Consider the following 27,713-nt stretch of genomic DNA (forward strand, 5'->3'; position numbering starts at 1 on the left):
CATAAGAGACCAGCGGGGCTAGTCCAATATAAAAGCTGAAATAATGTTATAGGTACCTTAATGACCAGATGGAGGTTAGTACGGGCTGATCACCCGTATTTTATTTAAAAGATGGATATTCCAATCAAGGGTTCTTTAGTATTTTTTTTAAAAAGAAAATGTATATCTTTATAAAAGCAGTTTGTTTCTTTTAATTGAAATGAAACAGATTGAATTGTATCTTCTTTAAAGTTATGAAATTTGATCGAGAACGCTGTCACTTTAATTTGTTATTGATTCTCGAAACTTGAATGGCTGGTTCCTTTAAAATGAGAAACTCTCTGTAAAACCCTTTATTGATTGTGATGAATGTCGGCTTTCTCGCAACTCTGAATCTTGAAAGCCCGAGAACCTCTTTCAACACCTCTACCTAGCCACTAATATAATACTGCCACCTAGAGTTTTAAAAGTAGAATGCCTTTATTGTGTTGATATTTAGAACTGTTAAATAGTTAATTGTTGAGCCTTTTGCTCATTTATTTGCTTTGATCTAACAATAAAAGTTAAGCGAGAAGATGGTTAGACTTAGGCGCACCGCTCCGAAGCGCGATCCGATTCATAAACTAGAAACCATACTTTGGAATGCTTGCAACATCCTCCTCTTGTTAGGACGAAAACACGCGCTAAAATTACACGCTAGTATACGCATTCACAAGTAATATATAATACTTTCTAGTTCGTTTCCACATATACTAGTTTAGGTTAAATTTAGAATGTGCACCGATGAATCAATGTATGGTTATCGCTCATTGCTAAGACAAGTAACAATTGAGATGTTTTATAACTAAGATTAACTAACATGCAAATAACTAAGAGATTAAAATTGATTGATTTAACTTTATGAGATAAACATGGGATTCTAACTTTATTACTATTTCATTCAAATTCATTGTTCTTAACCTTAGCATGCAATGGTGATGACAACTAATCAGATAACACGAAACTAGTAAACACCAACTGTCGTTGTACGAATACCCTACTACCAGACATCCACAAAAGAGATAGAAACTGAATAGATACCAATTATGTTGAGACCCTATATGTCTATAGAATTTGACAGCATAAAGGTTTAATGCACAAGTTATCTATCGTGATTACATAGGGCATGTAAGATGGTTAAAATTACCTACGAATCATGCATAACAAATACATGAACCTATGCTAGCATGGCAAGTTCTAAACCTCTATATTCACTATCACTTCAATAGAGATTAACACGCTATCTTATATGTTCCCAGAAAGAGCTAGGGATGTTATCAAAGAATTGAAGATGAAATTGAGGAGGAAGGATGAAGAGTTGCATCTTGCTAAAGTTGATCAGAATTTTTTGGAGAAGAAAATGTTGGTTTTAGATGAAGAAGTAACTCAACTCCGAAAGCAACTTGTAGAAGCTGAAAAATTGATTGGTGAAAAAGTGCGGGGAACTTGCATGATGAGGAGGGTGTTGATTTTGTTGCTTATAATTTGGATTATGCATGTTATTGTCAAGTGAAATGTTGTGTTTGAATGAATAATGTAATGTTAAATTTAGTTCCAATAAAAAAAATGTTGATTATAGTTGATTCCTACTGAGATGAATTGACAATAAATTACATAAACAGACCAACTTTTTTCATTGAATAAAGCTTAAGATTCCTTACATACTGTTCTTACAAAATGTGTCATAGAAATAAGCACATGGGTTCAATAATATTTCCCACTACAATAATTCAACTAAAAAACCAAGTCTGACCTTCATTGAGCCTTACAAAAGAGAATTATAATAATAATTCATGGCACTAGTTGTTAGTAAACTAATACTCCTTTCTTGGGATTTTGAAGCCTTTGACCGGGCCTTTTCCCTTCCCCCTTGAAGTTCCAGGAATGTCTGCAATGGGAGTGTCACCACCACCTCCTCCATGGTCCATCAGACCAGGTGTAGGCATCTGCATATACAAAAATTGAAGATGCATTACACTAAACATACCACTGTTTAAGAAATAAGAAATAATTGTGATAGTTGGTACTTACAAACATAACATTATCAGCAGTTAAATTATTTTCCTCCATTGTATTATGAGTCCCTTGGGCAAGCCTTTGGCTCCTTCTTGGAGTATTAGGTGCTGCTGGAGTTTCCAGCATCAGAGCCTCTTCCATCATCTCCACTTCTCATGTCTGCACCTCCCTGACATTCCTCTCCATTTCTTGTTCAACTTCTTGATCTTGTTCAGTAGGCTTCCTTTTTCTCCCTCTTTTTGTTGTCGTAGGTCCAGTTTTTGGTGGTTCAGGGCATCTTGTTCTGTTGTGCCCAACTTTATTGCAATTTGAACAATGCATCACCCTGCCTTGTCTAGTGAGTTTGATCAACTTACCCCTAGGTGCCCTTGTATTCTTTCCTCCCAGCCCTTTCTTCTTCTCATTTTTTAGGTCTCCCTCTCAATTGATTGACAATTGGAGGTGGCAACACATCATCCCCACCTGTTTCTTCCCAAAAGGGCTTACCTCTTATGAATTCAAGACAGTGTCAGTATGTTTTCATATATGTATCCTTTTTAAAGTAACGAGAGACATAATCATAAGGATTATATCTCATTCTTTGGGTAGCACATATGGCATGAGCACAAGGTATCCCTGTTAACTCCCAAACCCTATAGCTCCAAGTTTGTTCATCCAGTTCACACAAAATCCAATACCCCTCCATTTTACTTGAAAGTTTGTATTCCCATCCCAAAGAACACTACATTCTGTACTTTCCTTAACACAATCATCTAAAATTCTCTTAATCCTAGGCAATACAATACAATCTACTGGCTTCATTGCATCTCTTTTTTCATGTAATTTTTTCATTATCATGTCATGAATTTCAGTAAGCATATTAATGATAGGCATATACCTTGATCTGAGGATCCAAGAATTGAAGCATTCAGGGATGTTATTTTCAGTGCTGTCTATTTTACAGTGAGTCTCAAAGTAAGCCTTGCTCCATACCTTTGGCTCAAGCTCGTTCATCTTATCAAAAGCCTTCTTTAATGCCTTTGCAAGATCCTTCATGGCACTTTTAAAAGCTTGTGGTTGTGTTGCAGTGCTTGCTTCAAATAATGCATTCCTGACAGCCTCACTTGCATGCTTCCCCTGGAGATTGCTGTAAATATGCCTTGTGCAGTTTCTATGCTCAGCATGTGGGAAAAGCTCCTTAACTGCTTTCAACAACCCCTGGCAGTACATAAAATATGTTAAATACAAACTGCATTTACAAATACATAATATAAAAACATCACTTATGTGTTAGGTATAGTACCTTTTGCTGGTCAGAAATGAAGGTGTGAGCATAGCCATATTGAAAATCAAGGTCATCTCCCAACATCATCAAGAACCATTTCCAACTATCATATGACTCTGACTCCACAACTACCATGGCAACTGAAAATATGGAGTTGTTTTCATCCCTTCCTACAGCTAACAAAAGCTGTCCACCACATACTGTTTTCAAGAAACACCCATCTAGTCCAAGGACAGGCCTACACCCTTCCTTCCATGCTTTTTTTAGCTCAACATAGCACACATACATTCTCTAAAAGTGAGGAGGATCATTTTCATTCACCCTTGTTCTGCATATCTTCACTGTGTTGTCCTTATTACTCTTCAATATCTCACCTCCAAATCGTCTCAGATCTGCATAATGTTTTTTCATCTCCTCAACCACTCCACTTAAAGCCATATTTCTCACTCTACAACACTTTGCATCACATACTTCTACCTTCAATACTCTTCTGAACTCCTATTTCATTTTTACTAATTTCCAGTTTGGATTTCTCCTTATCCTATCACCATACAAATGAATAGGTATTTAACAGTGACTAGCTTGTTTGAGAAGTGATAGATGCAGTTGTGTTCATTGTAGAGGGTCTTTATTTGCCAGCCATCAAAGTCTTTAAGTTTAGATAGCCACATTTTGAAAGGGCATCCATCAGCACACCTAACTTGTATCTTGTGTAGGTCATTCACATGATATCTCAATGGTCTACCAGTTGCTACAGAGAATTCCCTTACTGCATTTTTTAATTCCTGTTTACTCCCAAATGTTACTCCACATCTCCACTTTATGTCCTTTCCAGCAGTGAAAGGATTAAAAGCCCCATTTACCCTCTTTTTTTTACTCTTACAACTTGGTTCAACATAGGCATACTCCTCATCCTCCCCGCTTTCTTCTTCACTACCATAAATTGAGCCACTGCACATGGAGGTGTCCTTTTTTCATTGAATGCCCCCTCACCTGTTTCCTTGTACCCCACTAAACTATCTTTAATAAATTGACTCTGCTCTTTTTCAATTTGTTCTTGTTCTTTCCTAATATCATCCCTTATTTTTCTCATATCAGCAAACTCCTCATCACTATAAATCTCTTTCAAACTATCAAACACATCTAAATTCTCATCTGAACTGTCCTCCCCACTCTCATACCGACTACCATCACTACACTCATCTTCCTCAACAACAACTCTCCTTTTACCTTTATCTACAACAACTTTCTTTCTAGCAGTGCATTTTTTAGGCCTTTCAAACTTACCATTATAACCCGAGACTTCCTCATCCACATTCACATTATCACTTTCATCCACTTCTTCAACAAACAAATTATTTTCAGCTTCAATAATTGGTGGATCGACCTTAGAATAGGAATGAAACACATGAAACTTACAAACACCAGTCATTTTACTTGCATTTACTAGCTCCAAAACATCATTATTAGTTAGCAATAATTTGAAACCATGGTAGGGGTGACACCATCTTTTGCAAAGTATAACCGATCATCATCATTCACTACCTCACTGACCATATCCCTAATATCTCTCACACTCAGATTTGCAACATCAATTGAGATAAATTTTTTGAATCGAGGACCAGCATATTGGTACTTAAAGCAAGTCATAAAATGACCCCCATAGTACACAACTAAATCGTATGACCTGTACAGCAAAATCATATATTTGATTCACTTAAATAACACAAATAAACAAATTCACAAAATAGCATTTAGGGTTCTTCATTCAATTACTTACATACAGTATACATATAAAAACAAATCAAGAAATTAACAAGTGATAATTGTTACTTACATAATTCTTGTATCTTCAATCCCCGTAAAGTCTCCGATCCAATCCCAAATTCCGTTTTCTCCTCCTCCGAAGCTCCAACGCAAGTAATTGTTATTTTTATTTAGTTTTAGGTTTTAGGGTTGAGTTTATTTTTTTGGGTCGGGGCGGGTTAGGATTTACAGATCGGGTGGGTTGGTTGCCTTTTACACGTGGTGCTGAGCTAGTTGGCTGCGTGGCAGTGATGTGGCAAGATTTAACGTCTTTCCGTTAAAGTCAACGTACTTTTAACAGCGATGAAATATTTTTTAAAAAAAGTGTTACAATTGAAAGCAAATGATAATATAATTGGGCGATTGAAAGTTTTTTTGATTAGTAACCCAAATGAAAGTTTGTTAACAAGCCGGTGACCAATTAGCTCATTAACCCATTTTCGGGGAAGAGGACCCGTAGATGTATAATGGGCTTCATTGATTTATTTATTTTTAACATAATATTCACTCAAAAACCTCAAATTTCTCGCCCCCACTATCACCTCGCACGCACATAAAACAAATAAAATCCAAAAAATAAGAAAAAAATAAAAGAGATGAGGAGAGAGAACAACGAAGAATAAGAAATCACAATTATAATCCCTGATGATGATTTGATGAAGATGATGTATGTGTTTATACAAAAAATTCAATAGCTGCGCTGTTATACTTGTAATACATACACACACTCTCTCTCCCTCCTTTAATCCAATCTCTCTCGTGCATTTTTCTGCTGCGATCTTATACACATAATCTCTCTCTCTCTCTCTCTCTCTCTCTCTCTCTCTCTCTCTCTCCCTCTCTCCCCCTCAATTAATACTCTCTCCATCTCTCTCTCTCCCTCTCTCCCTCTCTCTCTCTCTCTCTTATATAATATAAGTGAAAATGAACGGCGGTGATGGAGATGTCACGGCAGCTGCGCTGGACTGGAAATTCTCGCAGGTGTTTGGTGAGAGAACTGCCGGCGAAGAAGTTCAGGAAGGTAATTAGCGCTAATTACTTTTCGATCTCTATTTGAATTGTTTTTTAGTTAATTAGGGTTTTAAATCACTTTAATTGATCTAATTTGTTTAATTTAGTGTTGTTATGTTGCTTATAAGTGATTTTAAATGTTTATTCACTGCTTGATTTAGAGTTTCGTTACTTTCGATTTTATGAAATTAGTAAGTTGCTGAACATGGTGGTGCTTTTTACGGTTTATATGTTATGATAAGCTTATGGAACATTATAATGATTTTACTTGTATAGATTGTGGTTACAAGCAACTGTGGAGTGTTTAATGTGTGTTAAAGTCAGCTGGCTTTTAATTCGAATTGTTTCGGCAAGAATTTTCTGTTGTCGTTTTTTTTTTCAAAGCTTGCTGGAAAGGAATAGTTTCTTTTTAGTTCAGTTTTCTTTAAGTGGTTACACTCGTGAGCATGTACATGCCTTGCAGAAAACAGAAAGGTGAAATGAGAATGATCCGTGAGTCATTAGAGATTTTGACTTTTTTTCTACAATGTATAGTTTTCAACGTTAGAGTCTTAGAGATAGATGGCAAGGTGAGTTGTGACGACACACCAATTATGACAAGGGATCTTAGCGAAGTTTTCTTTCCTCTTTTTTCAAGGTCAAACAATAAGCAATTAATTTGTCAATGCCCCGGAATAAAAATCTTACTATCTAAGGTACAACGCACCTACTTTGTTGACTATTAAGATTGACATTTTGAAACCGTAAATGTGCTCATAAATAAAGGGTCTTAACCACACTGACATCTAAAACCGTAATGTGCTCTTGACAACAAAGGAAATGAAATTTTGAAATAATTTACGCTGATCATGTGCTTTAAAGAAATTAATTTTAGTTATTTACATGCAAAAGTTCTTATATAGAATTCTATATACGTACATAATTCTAATTCTTATGATTATAAGCTGAAGTGATAATATATGGGACTAGATGCGGGATTGTAAGGATTCAAATTTGCTCTGAGAATTGTGATGTGTGTGTGTTTATATTCTGTTACCCTTTTGTTTCTCCCCATTTATATTTAGTGATGTATTCACTTCGCCCATAATTTTTCATTTTTACCTTTTTAGATGTTTTAAGTTCTGCTGATAATTCTTAATCTTGATCTAATATTGCACATGAAGTGAAACATGCGTTGTTGTTGAAGTATGATGATCTCTTTCTGCTAATTTGCAGTTGATATTATATCGGCTATCGAGTTTGATAAATCTGGTAACCATCTGGCTACTGGTGACCGTGGTGGTAGAGTGGTCTTATTTGAAAGGACCGACACAAAAGAGGTCAGAATTTTGTTTAGAAATTGACTTATGAATCTGAAGATTTTGAATCCCCTTGCTACATCTTTTTAGATTTTCTGAAATATGTAAATAAATTCAAAATTGGAGTGCAGCAAGACGGAAGTCGAAGGGATACAGAAATGGCTGATTATTCAAACAATAGACATCCAGAATTTCGCTATAAGACGGAGTTTCAGAGTCATGAACCTGAGGTAAATAGTTATTAACCTATGTGCTGAAAGTCCAAACAAATTACTGAGAACCCAAAGAAATGTCATGCTACAAATTTTTGTTTCTGATTGCGAGCTTGCTCTGATCAAGCTTTCTGACAATTTCCCTAATGATATAGATTGTTGTACTCATTCTGAACTTGCATATTTTGCACTCAGTTTGATTATCTTAAGAGCCTGGAAATTGAGGAGAAAATCAACAAAATAAGATGGTGCCAATCAGCTAACGGGGCCCTCTTTCTTTTGTCGACTAATGACAAGACAGTCAAATTCTGGAAGGTAGGTGTCTGAAGCACTAAATTTATTTGTACACATTTGCTCCAATTCAGAATGCAGGCGGATTTTAAAATGTTGTTCTTAAGCTATCATAACTTGTTGGAACGTGATAATTAGGAAGGGATTTGGACCGGTAGAGTACAAGGAATGGAGATCTAATTTTGTATGTGTATAAATTACAGAGCAGTTGATTAGCCTTTTTATATTTGTTTTTGGAAACAGTATACACAAAAAGTAAAACTTTACTTGATCTTGAACAAGACAAGCTTCAACTTTAATCTTAATGTAATTCGTTCAGTATTTTAATATATACTTAAATATTAAGGCACAGTTATACAAGATTCTTCTGACGATGACTTGCCAATTAAAGAAAAATATGAGATCTGATAGTGATGTTAATATATTAGTTTTATCAATTTGGTAGTAAGTATACTAGTCTAAATTGCATTTATCTCTTCATGAGACCCTGCACCCTAAAGGACTTCATATCTTTAATTGTTTTTCCAATTCAAGATCTTCTCATCAATGTAGTATATCCAAATCATTGCAACATTTGATCATATATATGCTTGCTTCCTCCTGATGTTATATGATATTTTCTGTAGATGTCTTGTTGGTGTTGGTGCTAATTTATTGTGCTGCTACACACACGTAGAACTTTGATAGACTGGATTTTTAATATTTTCTGTACTGTTTTCAACGATATATATTAAAGATTTTGTTCTATTTTTGACATTTCCGTTTAACAGGTTCAAGAGAAGAAGGTTAAGAAAATATCAGAGATGAACCTAGATTCTTCCAAAAGTTCCGAGAATGGAAGTTTTTCGCAGTCAAGTGTTTCTTCAGGTCGTCTTTCCAATGGAGGATCTACTGATACATCATTTTCGTTGTCAAACAATGGTTTTTCTTATCCACCTGGAGGAATCCCATCCCTTCGTTTACCTGTGGTAGTTGTACCTAACCCGAGCTTTAATTTATATTTAAGACTGATGTCATATGTGTGTGTTTTTGGATTTATAAACTTATCAGTTCGACTTGACCAAAAAAATTAAAAAATATCAGTTTAAATATTCAACAATTTTGTCTCACATGTTTCAGTGCCTCTGATGAATTACGGTGCGATTGCATTGCACCTAGTGGACATTATCACTCCCATAGTTATTAGTATTATAAATTTCCTCATGATCTCTAAGTGCTTAATTAGATTTTATTCAACTCATTTGTGTAATATGCAGGTTAACAGCAACGAAAGTAGTCTTCTAGCAAGATGTAGACGAGTCTACGCCCATGCTCATGACTATCACATCAATTCCATTTCAAGTAATAGGTTAGTTTATACTTATCCGCACTTTGATATATTTCTCATTTGGAAATTATCGTAATAATCCTTGACATTGTTTTGTTGAAGCTTTTTAATTTCGCTCGCTTGCATTAAGTGTGTAATTATGTGTCTAAGTTATTAGAATCATTCGTGTCTATTATTATTGCAGCTCTGATTCAATCTGTCACCTAGTAGTACCCATTTTGTGTATTACTGAAATCCCTCTTTTGTTTTTTTTCTCAGTGACGGCGAAACATTTATTTCGGCTGATGACTTGCGAATAAACCTTTGGAACTTGGAAATTAGTAATCAAAGTTTTAATATTGTGGATGTGAAGCCTACAAATATGGAGGATCTTACTGGTAAATTTTATTGGGAATCTGAATTTATGTAGTAGACTAGTAGTACATGAGCTATCAATGCTAGCATGTGTACTTTTATATTATTCACTCGTGACTTTATTTCAGCTTGTTAAGGAAACTGTCAAGCCCTTTGCGCAGTATCTTAGTTATTGGTTGAACAATGTAATTATTAGTAGATTCATGCAGGTTAAAAAAAATGAATATGTATATATACATACATTATACATTATACATATATATATAATAACAGTAAATGAGGATATTTTCGCAGAAATTGAAGTGTATATATGTATTTACAGTGGTTTGATTAAATGGCTTATGTGCTGCAAACATGATCTTTAGTAACATAATACTAGAAATCTTTTGGGACTAGTGAAGTCTTTTGTCCGGTTCATTAGTAAATATGGACCCCTCCTGTCCTGATTTAAATTTATGCTACTTTTTATAGGTTTTAGATGTTGTATAGTTTAGAATGCAATTTGAATTTGGTTTCTGTATATTTGTGAGTACAGAGGTGATAACATCAGCAGAATTTCATCCTACCCACTGTAACACATTAGCTTATAGTAGTTCAAAAGGATCAATTCGTCTTATTGATTTGCGACAATCTGCTTTGTGCGACCATCATTCTAAACTGTAAGTATTTGATTATGCTTTCCCTTCAGTTCAAATTTCAGCCTATTTGCTTTCTCATTATAATTGACTATTACAGGTTTGAGGAACCGGTGGCGGCTGGTTCAAGATCGTTTTTCACGGAGATAATCGCCTCTATTTCTGATATCAAATTTGAGAAGGGTGGAAGATACATATTAAGTCGTGATTATATGACTTTGAAGGTTTGATGACTTGTGATGCCATGTTACATGATTGGTTAATTTTATTCTAAATGCCGTGTTACTGACTTACTGCAGCACTTTTTTCATGTCCTGTGGTTTTGTGCATCTGCATCTCTCTACTTGGGAAATAGGCTCAGAAATGACTAATGTCTTACTTCTTGACTAAATTAACTTTATGTGTTGATATATACATACTGAAACAAAAGAAAAAAAAGTCAGTTAAATGAATTAAGCATTAATATCATCATCTGAACCCTTAACCTAGTTTTTGAACTTTTCCTGCTGTGTAGTGGTGAACTGGTGATCTAGTCAGGCTCTAAGCATATAAAACTATTACCAGCCACCTAGCACTTTCTCTTATTTTCACCTCTATCAACTGTGACAATCCGTATCAACCCATCTCTTGCCACAGTAATCTCTAGATGCCATGCTGGCCAATAAAGCTTTTTCCTCTTTATGTAATCATGCGGAGGAAAATTAATATGAAGAAATTTGACTGCCGAGTCATAGTTGCTATCGTATGTGATTTTTCTTTGATAAATGTAACACTCTGTATTGAAGTCCCAAAGTTGACTTTCCCCTCAGCCATCTTTGCGTCTAGCTCATTGCTGTAGTGTCTCTTTGATGTTTTCATATATTTTATTTTAGGTTCTCCGTTATTTTAAATCAAATGATCTCGAAAAACATGTTAACTTGGAGTTTGAAAGCGTGTTCACTAGTGATCTGATTAGGTTATGTTTACTAATTTTGGGCCATGAATTATATATCAAACTTCTATATATTTCAACAAAATTAGTTGATTTTATGAAGCATGAAAATTCAATTCAGCGAACTAAAAAATCTCACTCTTCTTGAGGAGAAAGAGGTTCTTTACTCGTGCCTTTGCTAACAATTACATATTGATCGTCTCCACACCTTTCCCCAAGCTATATATCCCCCTTCTTTCTCTTTAATCACCTCTATATATATATTTGCTTCACATGTATGATGAGTTGTTACTCTATATAGCCTGATGACCAATTGAGCCTACATGCATATAAGTCATCATAGTAGGAGATTTGGGCGGGTTCTTTGCATTTGGCTATGGCCAAATTATATCTGGTTACAAGGCTATGAATAATTGATTAGAATGCAACATTAAGTGATATCTTCGTGTGTGTGCGCGCGCGCGCGTATAAAATTAGCTTTCCTATCTACCTGTCTTTAAGTATACTGTTTGTTTCTAATATTTACTAGGTCTATTATATTTGACATGGTTTGGCCTTGCATGTTTACATTGTAACCAGATACTTTTGTTTTATAGTTATGGGATATAAATATGGATTCCGGACCAGTCTCAACTTTCCAGGTTCACGAGTATTTAAGACCAAAGGTGAATTCGTCTTCCCGCAAATATAACCATCTTCTTTCTTGTAAATGTTTATGCTTTAATTGATTAAATGATTCAATTATCATCTGCAGCTCTGTGATTTGTATGAAAATGATTCCATCTTTGATAAATTTGAGTGTTGCTTAAGTGGTGATGGTCAGCGGGTTGCAACTGGTTCTTACAGGTTTGTCGCCTGTATGATTATCTGTGTACGTAAACTACTGTCATCACATTTTTTTACCTTGCATTTAATGTCAATCTATGTGTTCTCAGCAATTTATTTCGCGTGTTTGGGACTGCTGAGGGTAGTACAGAAGCAACCACACTGGAAGCTAGCAAGAATCCAACGAGGTATCAATGACACCAGAATAATCCTTGCAAACTAGCAGTAAAACGGATCGCTTTGAAGTTTGTTTTCTATCTTATAGATTCTGGAGATGTTCTCTCTACAAAATTGAACTGTTAATTGAACTACACTGACCAAGACTGTTTCAGTCCAGTCTTACAAGATATGCTTTCCTATACTTTATTGTTGTGTAGTGAAGATAATAATGCTGAAATTTCTGATATGCTTTAACAGGCGACAAGTTCAGACGCCCTCAAGGCCTTCTAGATCCCTAGGCAGCAGTATATCCCGTGTTGTCAGACGAGGTTGATGTTTTTTTTCTTTTACATTCCTCTATTATGCTCCTAAAATAAAATACAGTTGTTGCTCCAGATAATTTCCTTGAGAAAAAGAACTACTGTCTGCTTCCAAAAGTTATACCTACAGTTTTGCACATTTAACTCATCTTTATATATAATATGACAGGGGCCGAAAGCCCAGGCTTAGATGCAAATGGAAATTCATTTGATTTCACAACGAAACTGCTCCACCTGGCATGGCATCCTAGTGAAAATTCTATTGCTTGTGCTGCTGCAAACAGCTTGTATATGTATTATGCATAAAATATGGGTCCTGACAAACTTGGGTTGCATACTTGTATATTCTGAACTGCCGATGGAGAAGATTTCTTTGAATATCTGGAGGTCTGGTTATGCAGTCTCATATACATAGAAAATCCCTCCATATGGTCGAAGGTTCAGAAGGTTGGGCTATCGTAAAAATCTGAAAGGAAGTTGTAACTCTGGTCTACCCTCTTACTGTTTATTTCTTTACCCTTCTGTTTTCTGATCAATGTTTTATTATTATTTTACCTTTTATATTGAAGGAAAGATGTAGTGATTTCCCATTGTATTGGGTTAAAATCAAGTAGAAAGGAAACGTAAACTGAAGAATGTTACTCATAGCTGCCTTTAGGTTTAGGGCAAATGTAGTTTTACACCAGTGTTGTTGGGAAGAGCTGCTGCTAATTTGCAGGCCTCTAGCTTCTTAAGTTTCTTTTTTAGGATGCTTATAATCTCTTTTTGTTTCAGATATTTTGTTTAAATTAATTTTTTCGTACAAGCTACTTTAAATGATTTTGGCTGTTTATTTGATCTGAATATTTTACGAGGGGGTGATTTTGTACTGGATGTTTTACGTTTTTTGGTTAGTACATGGTTGATGAATGAAACCCGATCTGCTGGACAGGCATACGTCGCAGACCAAATTACGTCAAACCAAGCCGTTTCTTGTAATTATTTTTTTCCCAATGACGGGGAGTCATACGTCAAACCTACCCGTTTCTTGTAATTAATTTTTTCCCAATAACGGGTGTCACCCTTCCTCGTATGCTTTAACATTTAGCATATTAGATTAAGCACGTTCATGCACTTGGTAGAAGTATCAACTCTGCATGTGCACAACGTTGCGAAAAACACTACTAATCTTGAAGGGGTGAACTACTCGCCCAATGTATGTGTCGGAGATCTTGTGAAAGACGATCTCTTGACGTTGCACCGGGAGCTCCATGGTTCAGAACCATTACTACTACTACACATTGAAAATTCAAATTGTATGTTCTATATCGAACTTCAGACTAAGAAATCCCAGAAGAATTTTACCCTCCGCCTCTAAATGTTACAGTATGTCAATAGTAATTCCTGTGTTAGCATAATGTTATGTTGGTCATATATATGTAGTATAGAAATGTCATTTTTAGTTCATTACACTTCCTTTCTAAGAATTTTTTTATCTACTTGATCTTTTTGTTTGTCAGAATGAACAAATCAGTCGTTCGTCTAAATTGTAAAAAAAATTAATTGACGTTCAACATGTAGATCATTAATAACAAGGATTAATATACAAAAACAGTTTTTTTTTATAAGAAACCATGCTAATTCTTTCACGCATTGTAACATTTTCAGGAAAAAGATACTTAGAGCAACTCCAAGAGTTGCTTACAAGACTCATTATAAAAAAATTATTGTTTATGGGCTCCTAATTAATAATATTTAGACATATTCCAATAACTTTCCTCGAGGCTTTTCTATTTCTTTCTGGTCTATTTTTTATTCATAATATCACCCGCATAACTACATATTTTAAAGCAGTAATGTATTCAAATGCTTTATATATAATATAGAATTCACTGAGTTGGCAAAATATGCTTCTCAATAATGAGGAAAGAGTAAGCATTTTTGAAAGTTTAGGGAGGGTTTAAGAGTAAGTTAGAGCTGATTTTTGTTTACATTTCATTAAAATTTAACTGAGGAGAATAGATAGGGTGGTTATTAGACTTGCTCTTATAAATAATCTTTTTAATTTTTTTACAAAATACGAAAAGGATTGATGCTCGTAAGTCGTAAGTACGTTAGGTGAGTACATTTTTTTTTTAATTTGAATGTACGAGATGTATTGTTGTAAAAACATAATTTATTAAAAAACTTATAGCTCGTATCATAAAAAATACAACTACCAACAGGGACGGAGTCAGAAATCGGGGTTCGGGGTGGCGAAATTTTTTCCGGAATAATTAATATATTTTTTAATTTATTATATATTAATTAAATTAATAAATAATATTTTTAACAATTTCAATGTACAATATATACTTGAATTTCTGTATCTAAATTCATAATTATTGTAAATATCATTAATATTAGTACTAAATTCAAAAACTTATATATTTTTGAGGGGACGAAAATTAAAAATAATTTCGTTTATTACTAAATATATAAATATTTAAAAAAAATTGACAAATTTTAATACTAATTTAATGATTATACCGGAGTTTGGGGTGGCGGCCGCCCTGCCTCCGTCTCTGGCTACCAACGTGCTCAGGGACATTTCTCTAGATAAAAAAATGAAAAAGATATTATTACGAGCATTGCCGAGCAGATTCAAATATAAAACCCCCAAGAAAAGAAGGGGGGATAAAAACGCACGCACGAAGAAGAGAAGTCTAAAACAGAAATGATGATGCTGACGGTATCTATAGTGTGCTGGTACTTGTTTTTTCTGCTACACTTGTAATTTGTAATGCCTTTCTTCATTGCCTCCCCATGCATTTTGCTGCTACTTATTTCTATATATCTCTCTCGTTCCTATCCTCAATTCTACTATCTCATCTCTCTCTCTCTCTCTCTCCCTCCCTCTCTCTCCCTCTCTCTCCCTCCCTCTCTCTCCCTCTCTCCTCTCTCTCTCTCTCTCTCTCTCTCTCCTCTCTCTCTCTCTCAAATGGAAGGAGGTGCAGGAAATGTAAAGGAAGCTCCGCTGGAATGGAAATTCGCACAGGTGTTCGATGAAACATATGCTGGCGACGGTAATCAGGAAGGTACTCTCATTTCTACTAAGCTTAATTATATCTCGATCATTACTTGTTATTTTATTCAGTTAATTAGGGTTTTGAATTAGTTTAATTCATCGAATTTGTTGATTTCAGTGCTGTTTTGTTGCGTTTAAGTGTTTTTTAACTGTTTGTTTATCACTTGATTACTGTATTGTTGCTCGATCACGTGAAATTAAGTTGCTGAATGTCGTAATGCTTGTTGCTGTTTGTGTTTTGTGATGATTTGGTTGATTGTTTTAGTATTCTATAATGTTGTGATATTAAACTATGAATTTTGTGTGTGTGTGTGTGTGTGTGTTGAAGTCAGATCAATGATCAGTATTTTTCGGAAAGTACTTTGTTGTATTTGTGCAAAACAAATTTTTCAGTACGATGCTTGCGTGTTTTCTGGTTTGGTTTGATTTATGTCGGAATTTTTGTAACACATGCATGTAAATGTAATGTAATGATTCTAAATGGAGAAAAAAGAAAAGTGAGATGATATTTTAAATGATCCGGGAGTTATGAAGGATTTTGACCTTTTCCCATGCCACTTCATCTTAACGATATTTTAGTACTTGATTTACTGTATTGTTAGTATCAAATTACGTGAAATTAAGTTGCTGGATATTGTAGATGATTTAGTTGATTGTCTTAAAAGTCTATAATGTTGTACAATGAAACTGTGAGGGTTGTGTATGTGATTGTGTGTGTGTGTGTTGAAGTAAGATTTCTGATCAGTATTTTTCGGAAAAACACTTTTTGTTGTATTCGTGCAAAACAAATTTGTTGCAGGCTGCTTGCAAATAACAGTTGTTTTTTCGTTTTGGTTTGCTTTATGTCGGAATTTCCGTGACAAATACATGTAAATGTAATTTTAATTGATCCGGGAGTTATGAAGGATTCTGACCTTTTCCCCGGGATAGGTTGTTTTTAATTTCAGACATGACGTTATTTATGGCGACCCGCCTATCATGTCAAGGTTTGTTACGCCAAGAATCTTTTTTTATTTGTCAAGCAACAAATAGTTAAATTGTCAACAATCTGCAATAAAAATCTGCGCTGCAGCGCTCCTGCTTTGCTGTTGCATTGCTATCATTACTAACTGTATGGCCACGAGTGAAGGGTCTCAATCGTGGTGACATGTTAAATATATAATGTAGTTTAATGTGCTCATAACATACGTAAGCAAGATGTATTTAAATTTTTCTTGGTGCTCTGCGAAGATATATATTGTAGTTTCCACTTGGAAAATACTTTCTTTTTATAATGATCTGTCTGCTACTTTGCAGCTGATTTCATATCGGCTGTGGAGTTTGATAAATTTGGTCAGCATCTGGCTACTGGTGACTCTGGCGGTAGAGTGGTCTTATTTCTAAGGACCGACATAAAAGAGGTTAGATGTTTTTTTAAAAATTACCTATTAAACTTAAAGGTCTTGCATGATCTTTTACATCTTTTTATTTTTTTTATAAATGTTTATACAAATTGTGTAGAATGGTGGAAGTCGAAGGAATGCAGAGAGGACTGATTATTCAAATGATAGGCATCCACAATTTTTTTACAAGGCTGAGTTTCAGAGTCATGCACAAGAGGTAAAACTTTGTGATTTGTCAGCTTACTTGTGTCCAGTCTTCTGGCGAGTTTATTGATGATATAGATTGTTATACTCATTCTGCACTTGCATATTTTGCACTCAGTTTGATTGTCTTAGGAGCTTGGAAATTGAAGAGAAAATCAACAAAATAAGATGGTGTCAATCAGTAAATGGAGCCCTACTTCTGCTGTCAACGAATGACAAGACAATCAAACTCTGGAAGGTAGTTGTTTCTTCCATGCATCATAGGATTTACTTTTACATATTTTCTCCGATCTATAATACAGTTCCGATACCTGTTGGAATGCCATAATTAGGAAGGGCTTTGGACCTGTAGAAATATAGAGACTTGATTCTGTTTGTGTAAGCTCTTTTTTGTATAAAATTTTTGGAAACAAAAGAGACAAGAAGCTGCTGCCCCTCTTTGATCTTGAGCTTGACATGTTTTGAGTTATTTTTAACTTTAAACATTGTGTATTTCCTTTAGGTTTCCATCATATACTTAGGATATTATGGTACATTTATACTAGATTTTTCTACCACTGACTTGCTAAGTGGAGAACAATATGAGATCTGGTAGGGATATATCCGTTGGTTTTTTATATTTGGCTGTAAATTTACTGATCTAGATAGAAAAATTCTTTTATTATTAACACCCTTCCCCCAAAGACCTAATCTATTCAATTTCCTTTGGACTCAAGGTCATTTCATCACTGTGATATATGCTAATCAGTGCAACATCTAATCACAAATAAATTTTTCTTCCTCTTGATGTTATATGATATTATGTTAAATTTCTTTATTGGTACTAGTGCTACTTCTCACCGAACTTTTTTTGATACTGTAGATCTTTATATTTCCTTTACTGTCTATATAACAACATATGTAAAATTATCTCATACCATGTATTTTCTGTGTGGCATTTCTGTTTGATAGGTTCATGAGAAAAAGGTCAAGAAAATTTCAGAGATGAAGCCAGATACTTCCAAAAGTTCCGAGTATGGCAGTTATTCCCGGTCAAGTATTTCTTCTGGGGGAGCGGCATCCCTACTTTTTCCTGCGGTAGTTGTACCTAACTTAAGCTCTAATTTCATTTTTTATGTATTATGTATTTTAATTGATCACATATAAACCATGCACTCTTGTGTTAAAGAACTGTACCCACCCTTTTATGTAATTGCTTAAAAAAATAAGAGCATGAATATACTGGCTTAGAAGAAGCAATGATAGATTTCTTGATTGTACTTTTGTCAGATCTTGCTAGCACACTGTAAAATTGACTGTGCTTTTTGCAAACTTGGGTTCCTGCACTCCTAAGTGCTAGTGCCCTACCATCAATTTTTTATTGAAGAAGAGATAGTGAAGTAAAAAGAATTTTTCATGTGCCTTTCACAGCACACCAAGTTTTATTCTTGAACTGAATTTGAGCTAAATATTGGCAGGTTATCAGCTTCTTTCCCATCCATATTATGTTTTCTTTGAAGACTGATGTGATATGCATATGTTATTGGAATTAAAAACTTGAGTTCCGCTACAACATTTTTTTCTTGCATGTTTCAGTGTTTTATTAAGTTGAGGTGATATTGCAGTGCATCTAGTGGACGTTATCTTTCCCATAGTTAAATACTTATTATATGTATTATAAATTTCCTGATGATCTCTAAATTCTTAATTGAACTTTATCCAACTAATTTGTGCTATATGCAGGTACACAACAGCAAGAGTCGTCTTGTGTCAACATGTAAACGAGTATACTCTAATGCGCACCACTATCGTGTAAATTCAATATCATATAACAGGTTAGTTTAGTCTTATACTTGCTCCATTCTCTTTCTAATTTGGAAAATGTTGTAATGATCCTTGACGTTGTTTCGTTGAGACTTCTAAATTTCTTTCCCTTGCATTAAGTGTAATTAGGTGTCTAATTTGTTTAAAAATTGTTGTGTCTAATATTATTAATTTATTTTTTTAACTTGGAAAACATATTATCTTGCAGCTCTGATTCAGTTTGTCCTTTAATTGTACACACTTCGTGGTTTTATTCGTTTTTTTTCCTTCCCAGTGATGGCGCAACCTTTATTTCAGCTGATGACTTGAGAATACACCTGTGGAACATGGAAATAAATAGCCAATGTTTTAATATTATTGACCTGAAGCCTACATATATTGAGGATCTTACTGGTACATTTCTTTGTGAATCTTTAATTGTGTAGTAGGACTGTAGTAGACTAGTAGTACATGATCTATCAATGCTAGCATGTTTACTTTTATATTATTCACCTGTGACCTCACTCTTCTAGTTAGTTAAGGATCCGGTCATGTTCTTTGCGATATGTTTTTTTGTTAGAAGTAAATCTCCATAAGTGAATTAAATCAAAATACAATATCCCACGGAAGTTAATCTATGTTTGAATAATATAGCGTTAAAGTAAAGTTATGCAAGTGACCAAAAAGGAATGGATTCATATGTTTAAATGATGTAGCGATAATGTAAAGTTTTGCAAGTGGCCAAAATTTGTATATATATATATATGGCAAATTCTCCCCAACTAACTTGGTTGGGATACACCATCCGCAATGTTTTATTGCAGGCTTCCGCAATGTTTCATTGCGGCAGGTGAGTACTACCGCAATGAAACATTGCGGCAGCTGTATCCCTTGGTTGGGATACACCATCCGCAACCGCAATGAGTACTACCGCAATGAAACATTGCAGCAGCTGTATCCCATCCAACGATGGCTGGGGAACAGCTCCCGTCCGTATATATATATCTGTGTGTGTGTGTATATATATTAATGTTAGTAAACGGCATATAGGTATTATAATGGTTTGATTGAAGGACTTATGAGCTAACCGAACATGTATTAAATTGGATATCTATTGGGATTTGGGACCAAAGAAGTTTTCAGTTGGTGATTTATTCCCTCATGACCTGATATAGACTTTTGCGGTATATCCTTTTATAGTTTTATGTGTTTTTTTTGGTTTCGAAAGCAATTGAAATGTGTCCTTTTCCATTTTTGAGTACAGAGGTGATTACCTCGGCCGAATTTCATCCGACCCATTGTAACAATTTAGCTTATAGTACTTCAAAAGGATCAATTCGTCTTGTTGATTTGCGACAATCTGCTTTGTGCGACAATCATTTTAAACAGTAAGTGTTTGCTTTGTCTTTCCTTTCGTTTCAAGTAACCAGCTTATTTGCATTCTCTCATTATAGTTGACTTGCACAGGTTTGAGGAACCAGAGGCACCTGGTTCTAGATCGTATTATACCGATTTAATCACCTCTATTTCTGATATTAAATTTGGAAAAGATGGAAGATATATATTGAGTCGTGACTACATGACTTTGAAGGTTTGATAAATTGAATGCTTAATTGCTTGATTGGTTAATTTTGTTGTAGATGCTAAGTTACTGTGGCACTTTGTTCATTACCAGTTTGCGTATCTGCATAAATCTAATTCCAAAAACCAGGGAACAAGCAGACCTATAAAAATATGCAACAGGCTCTGAAATAACTAATGTTAAACATCATCACAAAAATATATTCAGTTTATCTATACATACTGAGAAACAAAGGAAAAACAAAAATTTAGCTAATATCTGCCTGCCTGGTAACCAAAGTGAACGCAGCACCAATGCCATTATCCAAACCGTGTTTAGTTTTTAAACTTTTTAGGCAGTGGTGACCCTGTCAGGCTTAGCATATAAAATTAATTACCAACCACCTTGCACCTTAATTTAGCTCCACTTCTACCAAATGTGACAACCCATATTAAACCATCTCTGAACCACAATGATCTCCAAATAAAGTGCTGGCCGATAAACCCCTTTTTCTCCCTAATTATTCATGCTGATGAGAAATGATAGTAAAAAGTTTCAATTGCTGAGCCGTATTTGCTACCCATATATGAGTCTTCTCTCTGATCTATGGAACTTTCTGTATCAAAGATCCAAACCCTACTTACCGTCTTAGCATTCTCAATGTTTTCATGTATTCCATATTAGGTTTTTTATTATTATTAGGTTTCTCTATTATTTTAATAAAAGTTTGGAAGCATGTTCAGCAGCGATCAGATTTGGTTATGTTTACTAACTTCACTATACCTATTATATATGGATCAATGGCACAGACCTGAGCCTTTGGATACACGCGGGATCTTTGCTTTCCGATTCAAAATATGATCAGGGTTTTTGGAAAAGAAACTTGAATACTCTTTCATATTAATAAAAATTTCTTCTTACTAGTGTTGCTTCGTTGGCACAATATGAAACTGACATATATTACGACTCCGGGCTGTTTTTTTCTAAAAAAAAAAAGAAGAAGAGCTGTTAAATTAATCTGTTAAGTATGTTTTACATCAGTGTTTTTGGTTGAATCGTGAATGTATTAGATGTCAATAGGGTAAAACTATATTCACTGTATACAATATTTTGTCTCAACAATATATATGTTATATCTTTTTTTAGGGCATATATATGTTATATCTGGTATTCTGGTTACAGAGCTATAATAGTTGATTAAGAAGCAACATAACCGAAAACTCCATATATATATATGCAACTCTCACCTTGCTATCTACCTGTCTAACGCCACTGTTTTTTACTTATAATTAATTGCTCCAATTTTATTATTCTTTTGATTTTTATTTTTGACATGGTGTGGCCTCTTCTGGGTTCACATTGTAACCAGATATTTTGTTTTGTAGTTATGGGATATAAATATGGAATCTGGACCAGTCTCAACTTTTAAGGTTCACGAGTATTTAAGGCCAGAGGTGAGTTCATTTCTCCAGAACACTAACCATCTTATTTTCGATTCACACTTGAATTGATGAAATTCCTCAATTATAACCTGCAGCTCTCTGATTTGTATGAAAATGATTGCATCTTTGATAAATTTGAGTGTTGCTTTAGTGGTGATGGTCAGCGGGTTGCCACTGGTTCTTACAGGTCTGCTGTCTGTATAAGTATCTGCATACTAAAGTTACTCTTATTGCAGTTTTTTTAACTTGCACTTAATATCTATATATATGTTCGCAGCAACTTATTTCGTGTGTTTGGGACATCTGAGGGTAGTACAGAAGCAACCACAGTGGAAGGTAGCAGAAATCCGATGAGGTATGCTAACCATCAATATTTGCAAAGTAGCAGTGAAACTGATTCACTTAGACCGATTGTAATCTATATTAGAGATTTGTACATTTTCTCTTACACCCTTGTTACTCAATACTAGTTTTCTTTGACTACACTAGCCTTTACTGTCTCTGACTAGTCATATGACATGCTTTTCTATACTTATAACTATTGCGGGGTTTTCAAAAATACATATAATGCTTAAATATGCTTTCACAGGAGGCAAGTTCAAATGCCCTCAAGGCCTTCTGAATCCCAAGGAACTGGTCTATCCCGTATTGTCCAAAGAGGTCAATGCACTTTCTTTTCTTTTACATTTCTATACTTGCTCCTGAGTAATAATAAATTTGTTTTTGCAGTTATTATTCTTTAATAAAAGAAACTATATTTTGTTTCCAAAATTTATACTTCTGTACTTATTTTTTGCTAAGCTACTTCTGCACATTTTTACGTATCTTAATATGTAAAATGACAGGGGGTGAAAGCCCAGGCTTAGATGCAATTGGAAATTCGTCTGATTTCATGACGAGGTTACTCTACCTGGCATGGCATCCAAGTGAAAATTTCATTGCTTGTGCAGTTGCGAACAGCTTGTACATGTATTATGCATAATATATGGACCCCAAAAGAAATGTTTTGCATGAATTAAATCTGCACTGCTGATGAAGAAGACCTTTTCCAGACATCCGAAGGTTTGGTTTATGCTGTCTTGTTATGTAGAATGTTCAGAGGATTGGCTATGGTTAAAGAACTTGTAACTGTAGTCCATCCTCTTTATGTTAATTTCTTTATCAGTCTGTTCTCTGTCATGTTATCTTTGTACCTTCTGTATCGTTGGAGAGACGTAGTTTCTTTCATATTGTGTTTGGATAAAATCTAGTAGAAAGGAAACGTAAAGTGAAAAATGTTACTCATACTCATAGTCGCCTATAGTTTTACAAATAGCGTTGTCGGGAAGAGCTGCTGCTAATTTGCAGGCCACCAGCTTCTTTAGTTTCTTTGTAACAAATAATTAGGATGATTATAAACTCTTTTTGTTATAGGTTCTTTTATATAGTAACTTTTGGTAAGCTAATTTTTTGTATATTTGTTCGGAACCGTTACTCCCCCCATATAGGATGCCCAACCATTTTAGCACATAAAACTTTTTAATGGACCATCACCGAGATAAATGACATCAAATCCAAATTACATGACAATCTGCTAATATCTTTCAGAAATCTGTTTCTAATATGGAGTTATTTTGTTCTTAGTTTTGGTTGACAGTCACATGTTATAGTTTAATATGTTATGGATCCATTTAGGAGCCTTGTGTAAAGGTGGTATTTCAATGATAGTATTAGTATAGGCGTTCTGATCCCCTACAAATGTACGTCAGGATGTTATAGTATTAGTATAGGTGTTATAGTATTAGTATAGGTGTTATTATCCGTCAGGATGGATTATAACACCATCTTCAAGTTGTTCAATCAAACATACAACGCTGATTAAAAGAAAAGTTTAGTAAATAGTACCTATAAACCAGGTATTTACTAAATTTGTCTACTGAACGTTGTATGTTTGATCGAACATGTTATATAATCCGTTCCCGGTCTACAGTTGCTCGAGATCTGGACATGTAGACCGTGAAGAGATGATTGTTATGGCCCCATGGGGGGACAATAGAAGAGTATAGAATCTTGGAAATGTGAAGGAAAAAGGGGAAGAAGCATAAGAGACAGAGAAGTCCAGCATAGCCACGCGGTTGTTGGTTTGGTGAATGACATGAGATGAGAGGATATAACAAGAATGCTGACTTTATTGACTTCCCGTTTTCTTTCGGAATGCTGACTTTATTGACTTTCCGTTTTCTTTCGGAATTTAACGAGTGACCAACTTTAGCCGATTCGATACTAATTGTCTTTGAGTATTCACTTTATATAAGATACCCAACTATCATATGAGATACCCAACTGTCTGAAGTATCTTATACAAATTGGGATACTCAAATGACAGTAAAGTATTCAATCGGCTAATATTGACCACTTTTTCAAAATGACAATTTTGGTTAACTTTTTTTAAAAATTAGTTATTTTTGTCATTTTTTCGAATTTCACTACGTACCACATGAATGGCTCTCGTATGGACAGTCCAGATTTGTTACTGCGACTAAATTTTCGAAATCTTGAATTTGGACAAGATTTTGATTTTCAACAAAGATTCGAGTCCGTTTGATTTTTAGCAGAAGTTGAATCAAATGTATGTTCCCTAATTTTAACTCAATACGTAATATTATTATCAATTGTACTTGTTAAAATATCATACCGAAATCCCTTAACCACTGCGAACTTATCTATTTTATAAAGAAGTAGAATTCCGATTCAGTAGGAACTTCGAATCCCAACTCAATACGGTAAAAATAGAATTAAATTTAAGTTTGATAATAAATTTAAGAGTAATGCGACATAATTTAAAAATTTTACCAAAATAATTATAAAATGATGTACCATAATATTAATGCACGCGGAATCCGATATTATTACGAGGGAAGTTATCATTTATAAAATATTTAGCAAAAAAAATTGTAGCAATATTTCGGATTTTAGCATTTTCTTAGATTTAAACCGTATCGGCGCAAATAAAATATTTCTTCCAAAATTTAATATGAAAAATTTAAAAAAAATTGTTCATAATTTAATATGAAAAATCGATTTGAATGCAAATAATCTGGATCAATGGCCTACTAAAAGGATGAAATTGATCTGTTTGAAAGATTCAAGCTTTCTTTATTAAAAATCTAAAATGGAACAAAGCGGTTGTTACTTGTTAATGTGGTCTTAAACTATACTAAAATGAAGCTGTATAATGACAAATTATTACTTTTAACAAACCAAACACAGGCATTTTTTAATACAACAATATCTTGGCTTTATTGTGTTCAAGTGAGCTGTCTGGAATGTGTTTATAATAAGCCAAAAGAGAATCAAAACCACTTAGCTTAATCATCACTTTCTCCCTACTTAAGAATTAATCATCATGCATGTTTATTGTTAATCTATATGCTAATCAAGTACTATTGTTATCACTTATCACCCCAGTTGACATTTGTTTTTGTTCTCCTTTTTATATTACATGAAAAAGATTACATTTTTATTTAATATTGGGTTAGTGGAAGTTGTGGTTGGACCATCCAGCCTCCATAGGCTTAAGCCAATTCAGAGTCCAACTCAACTGACAAAGACTGTACTCATAGTCATATTCTCTCTCTCTCTCTCTCTCTCAGAGCAAGCCCCTCCCTCCCTCTCTCTCTCTCTATAGATATACTAGTATCAAATATGCCCCTATAAACCTATGATCATGATGTTTAATGGTCATTTCCAAACATCACTACCAATTATCTTCTCTCATATCTACAATCTTGTTTGATATGCACACAAATCTCTTTGTATCTATTTTAACATAAAAACCAACTGAAACTGACAGAGTTTCAAACAATGAGTAAAATCTTTCTGATTTCTTTGGTTTGTGTTTAGATCACAAAAATATCTTTCAAACAGTTGTCTTTTTTCTTGTCTTGCCCCCTACCCTTTCCTCACCAAAAAGGTCAAAACTTTGATCAGATCTTTCATTTTCACAACCACTAAAATCAAGAACTTGCCTTAAAGATTCAAACTTTATCAAGAAATGCAAGACCCATCAACTTATTCACAGATCAATCTTCAATTTCCTGAACAAGAACACTTAAAATGCCCAAGATGTGATTCATCCAACACTAAATTTTGCTACTACAACAATTACAATCTCTCTCAGCCAAGACATTTATGCAAGAACTGCAAAAGGTACTGGACTAAAGGTGGAACTTTGCGAAATATTCCAGTAGGTGGAGGTAGCAGGAAGAGTACTAAGAGAAGCTCAAACTCAAAAAAACAGGCAAATTCTAAATCTTTACTGGAAAAACAAGAAACCATTTCAGCTACTGCATCAGTTATCAATAATAAAGATCAAGATGGTTCTTTGCTTGAAATTGGAGGGACTTTTAGCTCAATTCTCGACTCGAATAATGGGCAGTTTGGGAATATGATAGAGGGTTTGAATTCTAATGGATCACCTAGTTTGCAATTAGGGGAGTTTTCGCAGAATCAGAACAATTCTGGATTGGGATCAAACTTGATTCCTAGCCCTTTTGTTGAATTTGGAAATAATAACAAGAATTCAGAGGGGTTTTTGGGAGTTCAAACTGATCAAGATTCGAGTTCTTGGAGTGGTACTAATGGGGCTCCTGATCTCGCGATTTTCACACCAGGTTCAAGCTTTTCAGTAGATAAAAGTTTCAATCTTTAAAGGAGCTATAGCTATATAATTATGTATGTGCTAAGATTCTCATCTTGGTTTCACTACTAGTGATGGTTGTTCTAAAGAATCTATATAATCTACTGATATATTATATTACCTATACTAATATATGTAATGCAAGAACAAATTAGAGATGTGTGTTTTGATAACTTTGTTGAAGAGATACTGAAGTACTTGTTTTAAGTTTATCACATTGCAGAGTTGCGATTTATGAGCATTTGTGACTTTAGATTATCCGCGTTTTATTCTTAACACCTTACATCTTTGTAAACATTAAACAAGATATCAGGTTATAGTAATGTATCTATCTGTTCACGAATAACGTAGTATGTGGTGAAGAGCTATATGCTTGAGCTTTATGTTCCGGTCCCTTAATGGAACCCTTAAGTTAGAGTTCTTTCGTGGTACTAGAAGTTTTGATGTTGTACATCTTGGTCTTAAGATGGCCAAGAACTCTTTGGATCATGTTTTTGGGATTTTAATAGAACAGAGACATAGTAGACACATGCAATGGAATTATGGAAGTATGGAACAAATCCTACTAAATACTAGATTGTCTTTCTTAAGATCAGAATCTGAAATAAAAACAAGTTGTTTAAGACTATAAGCTATAACTTGACATAATAATACTGAACTAGAAAACCATACCAATATCTCTGGTTTTTGCATGCCATCAGAAAACCTTTGGCTAGATCTTAAAAAAGACACTTCCCTACTTAAGGTTAGGGAACAAGGACCAATAAGGGTAATCCGGGGAGTCATCATCATCGAGTCTTCCATTGTTGAGACCATGTTTTTTTTGAAGGTAGGGGTCGTGTTGTCTACCAAGTCGTCTTCCATAAAGACCATAACTAAAGGATTTCTTTCTTCTCCTAAAGGTTTCACAGTCCTCATCCAGATGCCATTCCACCCGTCCGCAGGGCATGCAAATCAAATTCCAACAGTGTGGACATGCCCTTATGTTGTATCCCTTTCCATCATCCATAAACTCTTCTTCACAATCAATGTTCGGGCATTGAATCTTCCTCCTCAAAAAAGAAGTTGCCAAATTTATTTCACTCTTCCATCTATCAAACACTTGCTCAGGGATGACCTTGCGGCAAAAATTCGGCTTCAAAACTTCTTTA

At 34.6% G+C, this 27,713-nt stretch overlaps 4 protein-coding genes across 6 annotated transcripts; 3 read left to right on the forward strand and 1 right to left on the reverse strand.

Moving 5' to 3' along the window:
• Window positions 1-2,652: 2,652 nt before the first annotated feature.
• Window positions 2,653-3,736, reverse strand: LOC141718220 (uncharacterized). The gene is made up of 3 exons (XM_074520601.1): window positions 3,673-3,736; window positions 3,317-3,555; window positions 2,653-3,231 (listed from the first exon to the last, which is right to left on the reverse strand). Exons 1-3 carry the CDS (start codon window positions 3,734-3,736, stop codon window positions 2,653-2,655), a joined length of 882 nt encoding a protein of 293 aa, XP_074376702.1.
• Window positions 3,737-5,626: 1,890 nt separating this feature from the next.
• Window positions 5,627-13,306, forward strand: LOC141717563 (serine/threonine protein phosphatase 2A 55 kDa regulatory subunit B beta isoform-like). Of its 2 annotated transcripts, none has more exons than XM_074519691.1 (14): window positions 5,627-6,125; window positions 7,331-7,434; window positions 7,545-7,643; window positions 7,821-7,940; window positions 8,687-8,884; window positions 9,173-9,264; window positions 9,502-9,620; window positions 10,133-10,256; window positions 10,333-10,456; window positions 11,760-11,828; window positions 11,918-12,009; window positions 12,099-12,176; window positions 12,406-12,476; window positions 12,637-13,306. In XM_074519691.1, exons 1-14 carry the CDS (start codon window positions 6,029-6,031, stop codon window positions 12,771-12,773), a joined length of 1,524 nt encoding a protein of 507 aa, XP_074375792.1. In that variant the 5' UTR covers window positions 5,627-6,028; the 3' UTR covers window positions 12,774-13,306. The 2 variants fall into 2 exon arrangements, with proteins under 2 accessions (XP_074375792.1, XP_074375791.1); XM_074519690.1 differs by having other exon boundaries at window positions 5,628-6,125; window positions 8,687-8,887.
• Window positions 13,307-15,276: 1,970 nt separating this feature from the next.
• On the forward strand, window positions 15,277-23,318 carry LOC141716614 (serine/threonine protein phosphatase 2A 55 kDa regulatory subunit B beta isoform-like). Of its 2 annotated transcripts, none has more exons than XM_074518798.1 (14): window positions 15,277-15,523; window positions 16,810-16,913; window positions 17,014-17,112; window positions 17,218-17,337; window positions 18,051-18,179; window positions 18,822-18,913; window positions 19,177-19,295; window positions 20,146-20,269; window positions 20,349-20,472; window positions 21,828-21,896; window positions 21,980-22,071; window positions 22,162-22,239; window positions 22,474-22,544; window positions 22,730-23,318. In XM_074518798.1, exons 1-14 carry the CDS (start codon window positions 15,427-15,429, stop codon window positions 22,864-22,866), a joined length of 1,455 nt encoding a protein of 484 aa, XP_074374899.1. In that variant the 5' UTR covers window positions 15,277-15,426; the 3' UTR covers window positions 22,867-23,318. The 2 variants fall into 2 exon arrangements, with proteins under 2 accessions (XP_074374899.1, XP_074374900.1); XM_074518799.1 differs by having other exon boundaries at window positions 15,278-15,523; window positions 18,051-18,176.
• Window positions 23,319-25,445: 2,127 nt separating this feature from the next.
• On the forward strand, window positions 25,446-26,797 carry LOC141717564 (dof zinc finger protein DOF4.7-like). The gene has a single exon (XM_074519692.1). The coding sequence runs from the start codon at window positions 25,918-25,920 to the stop codon at window positions 26,572-26,574; it is 657 nt and encodes a 218-aa protein (XP_074375793.1). The 5' UTR covers window positions 25,446-25,917; the 3' UTR covers window positions 26,575-26,797.
• Window positions 26,798-27,713: the final 916 nt, after the last annotated feature.

Source organism: Apium graveolens, chromosome 4, assembly GCF_009905375.1.
Source record: "Apium graveolens cultivar Ventura chromosome 4, ASM990537v1, whole genome shotgun sequence".
Classification (NCBI taxonomy): Eukaryota; Viridiplantae; Streptophyta; class Magnoliopsida; order Apiales; family Apiaceae; genus Apium; species Apium graveolens.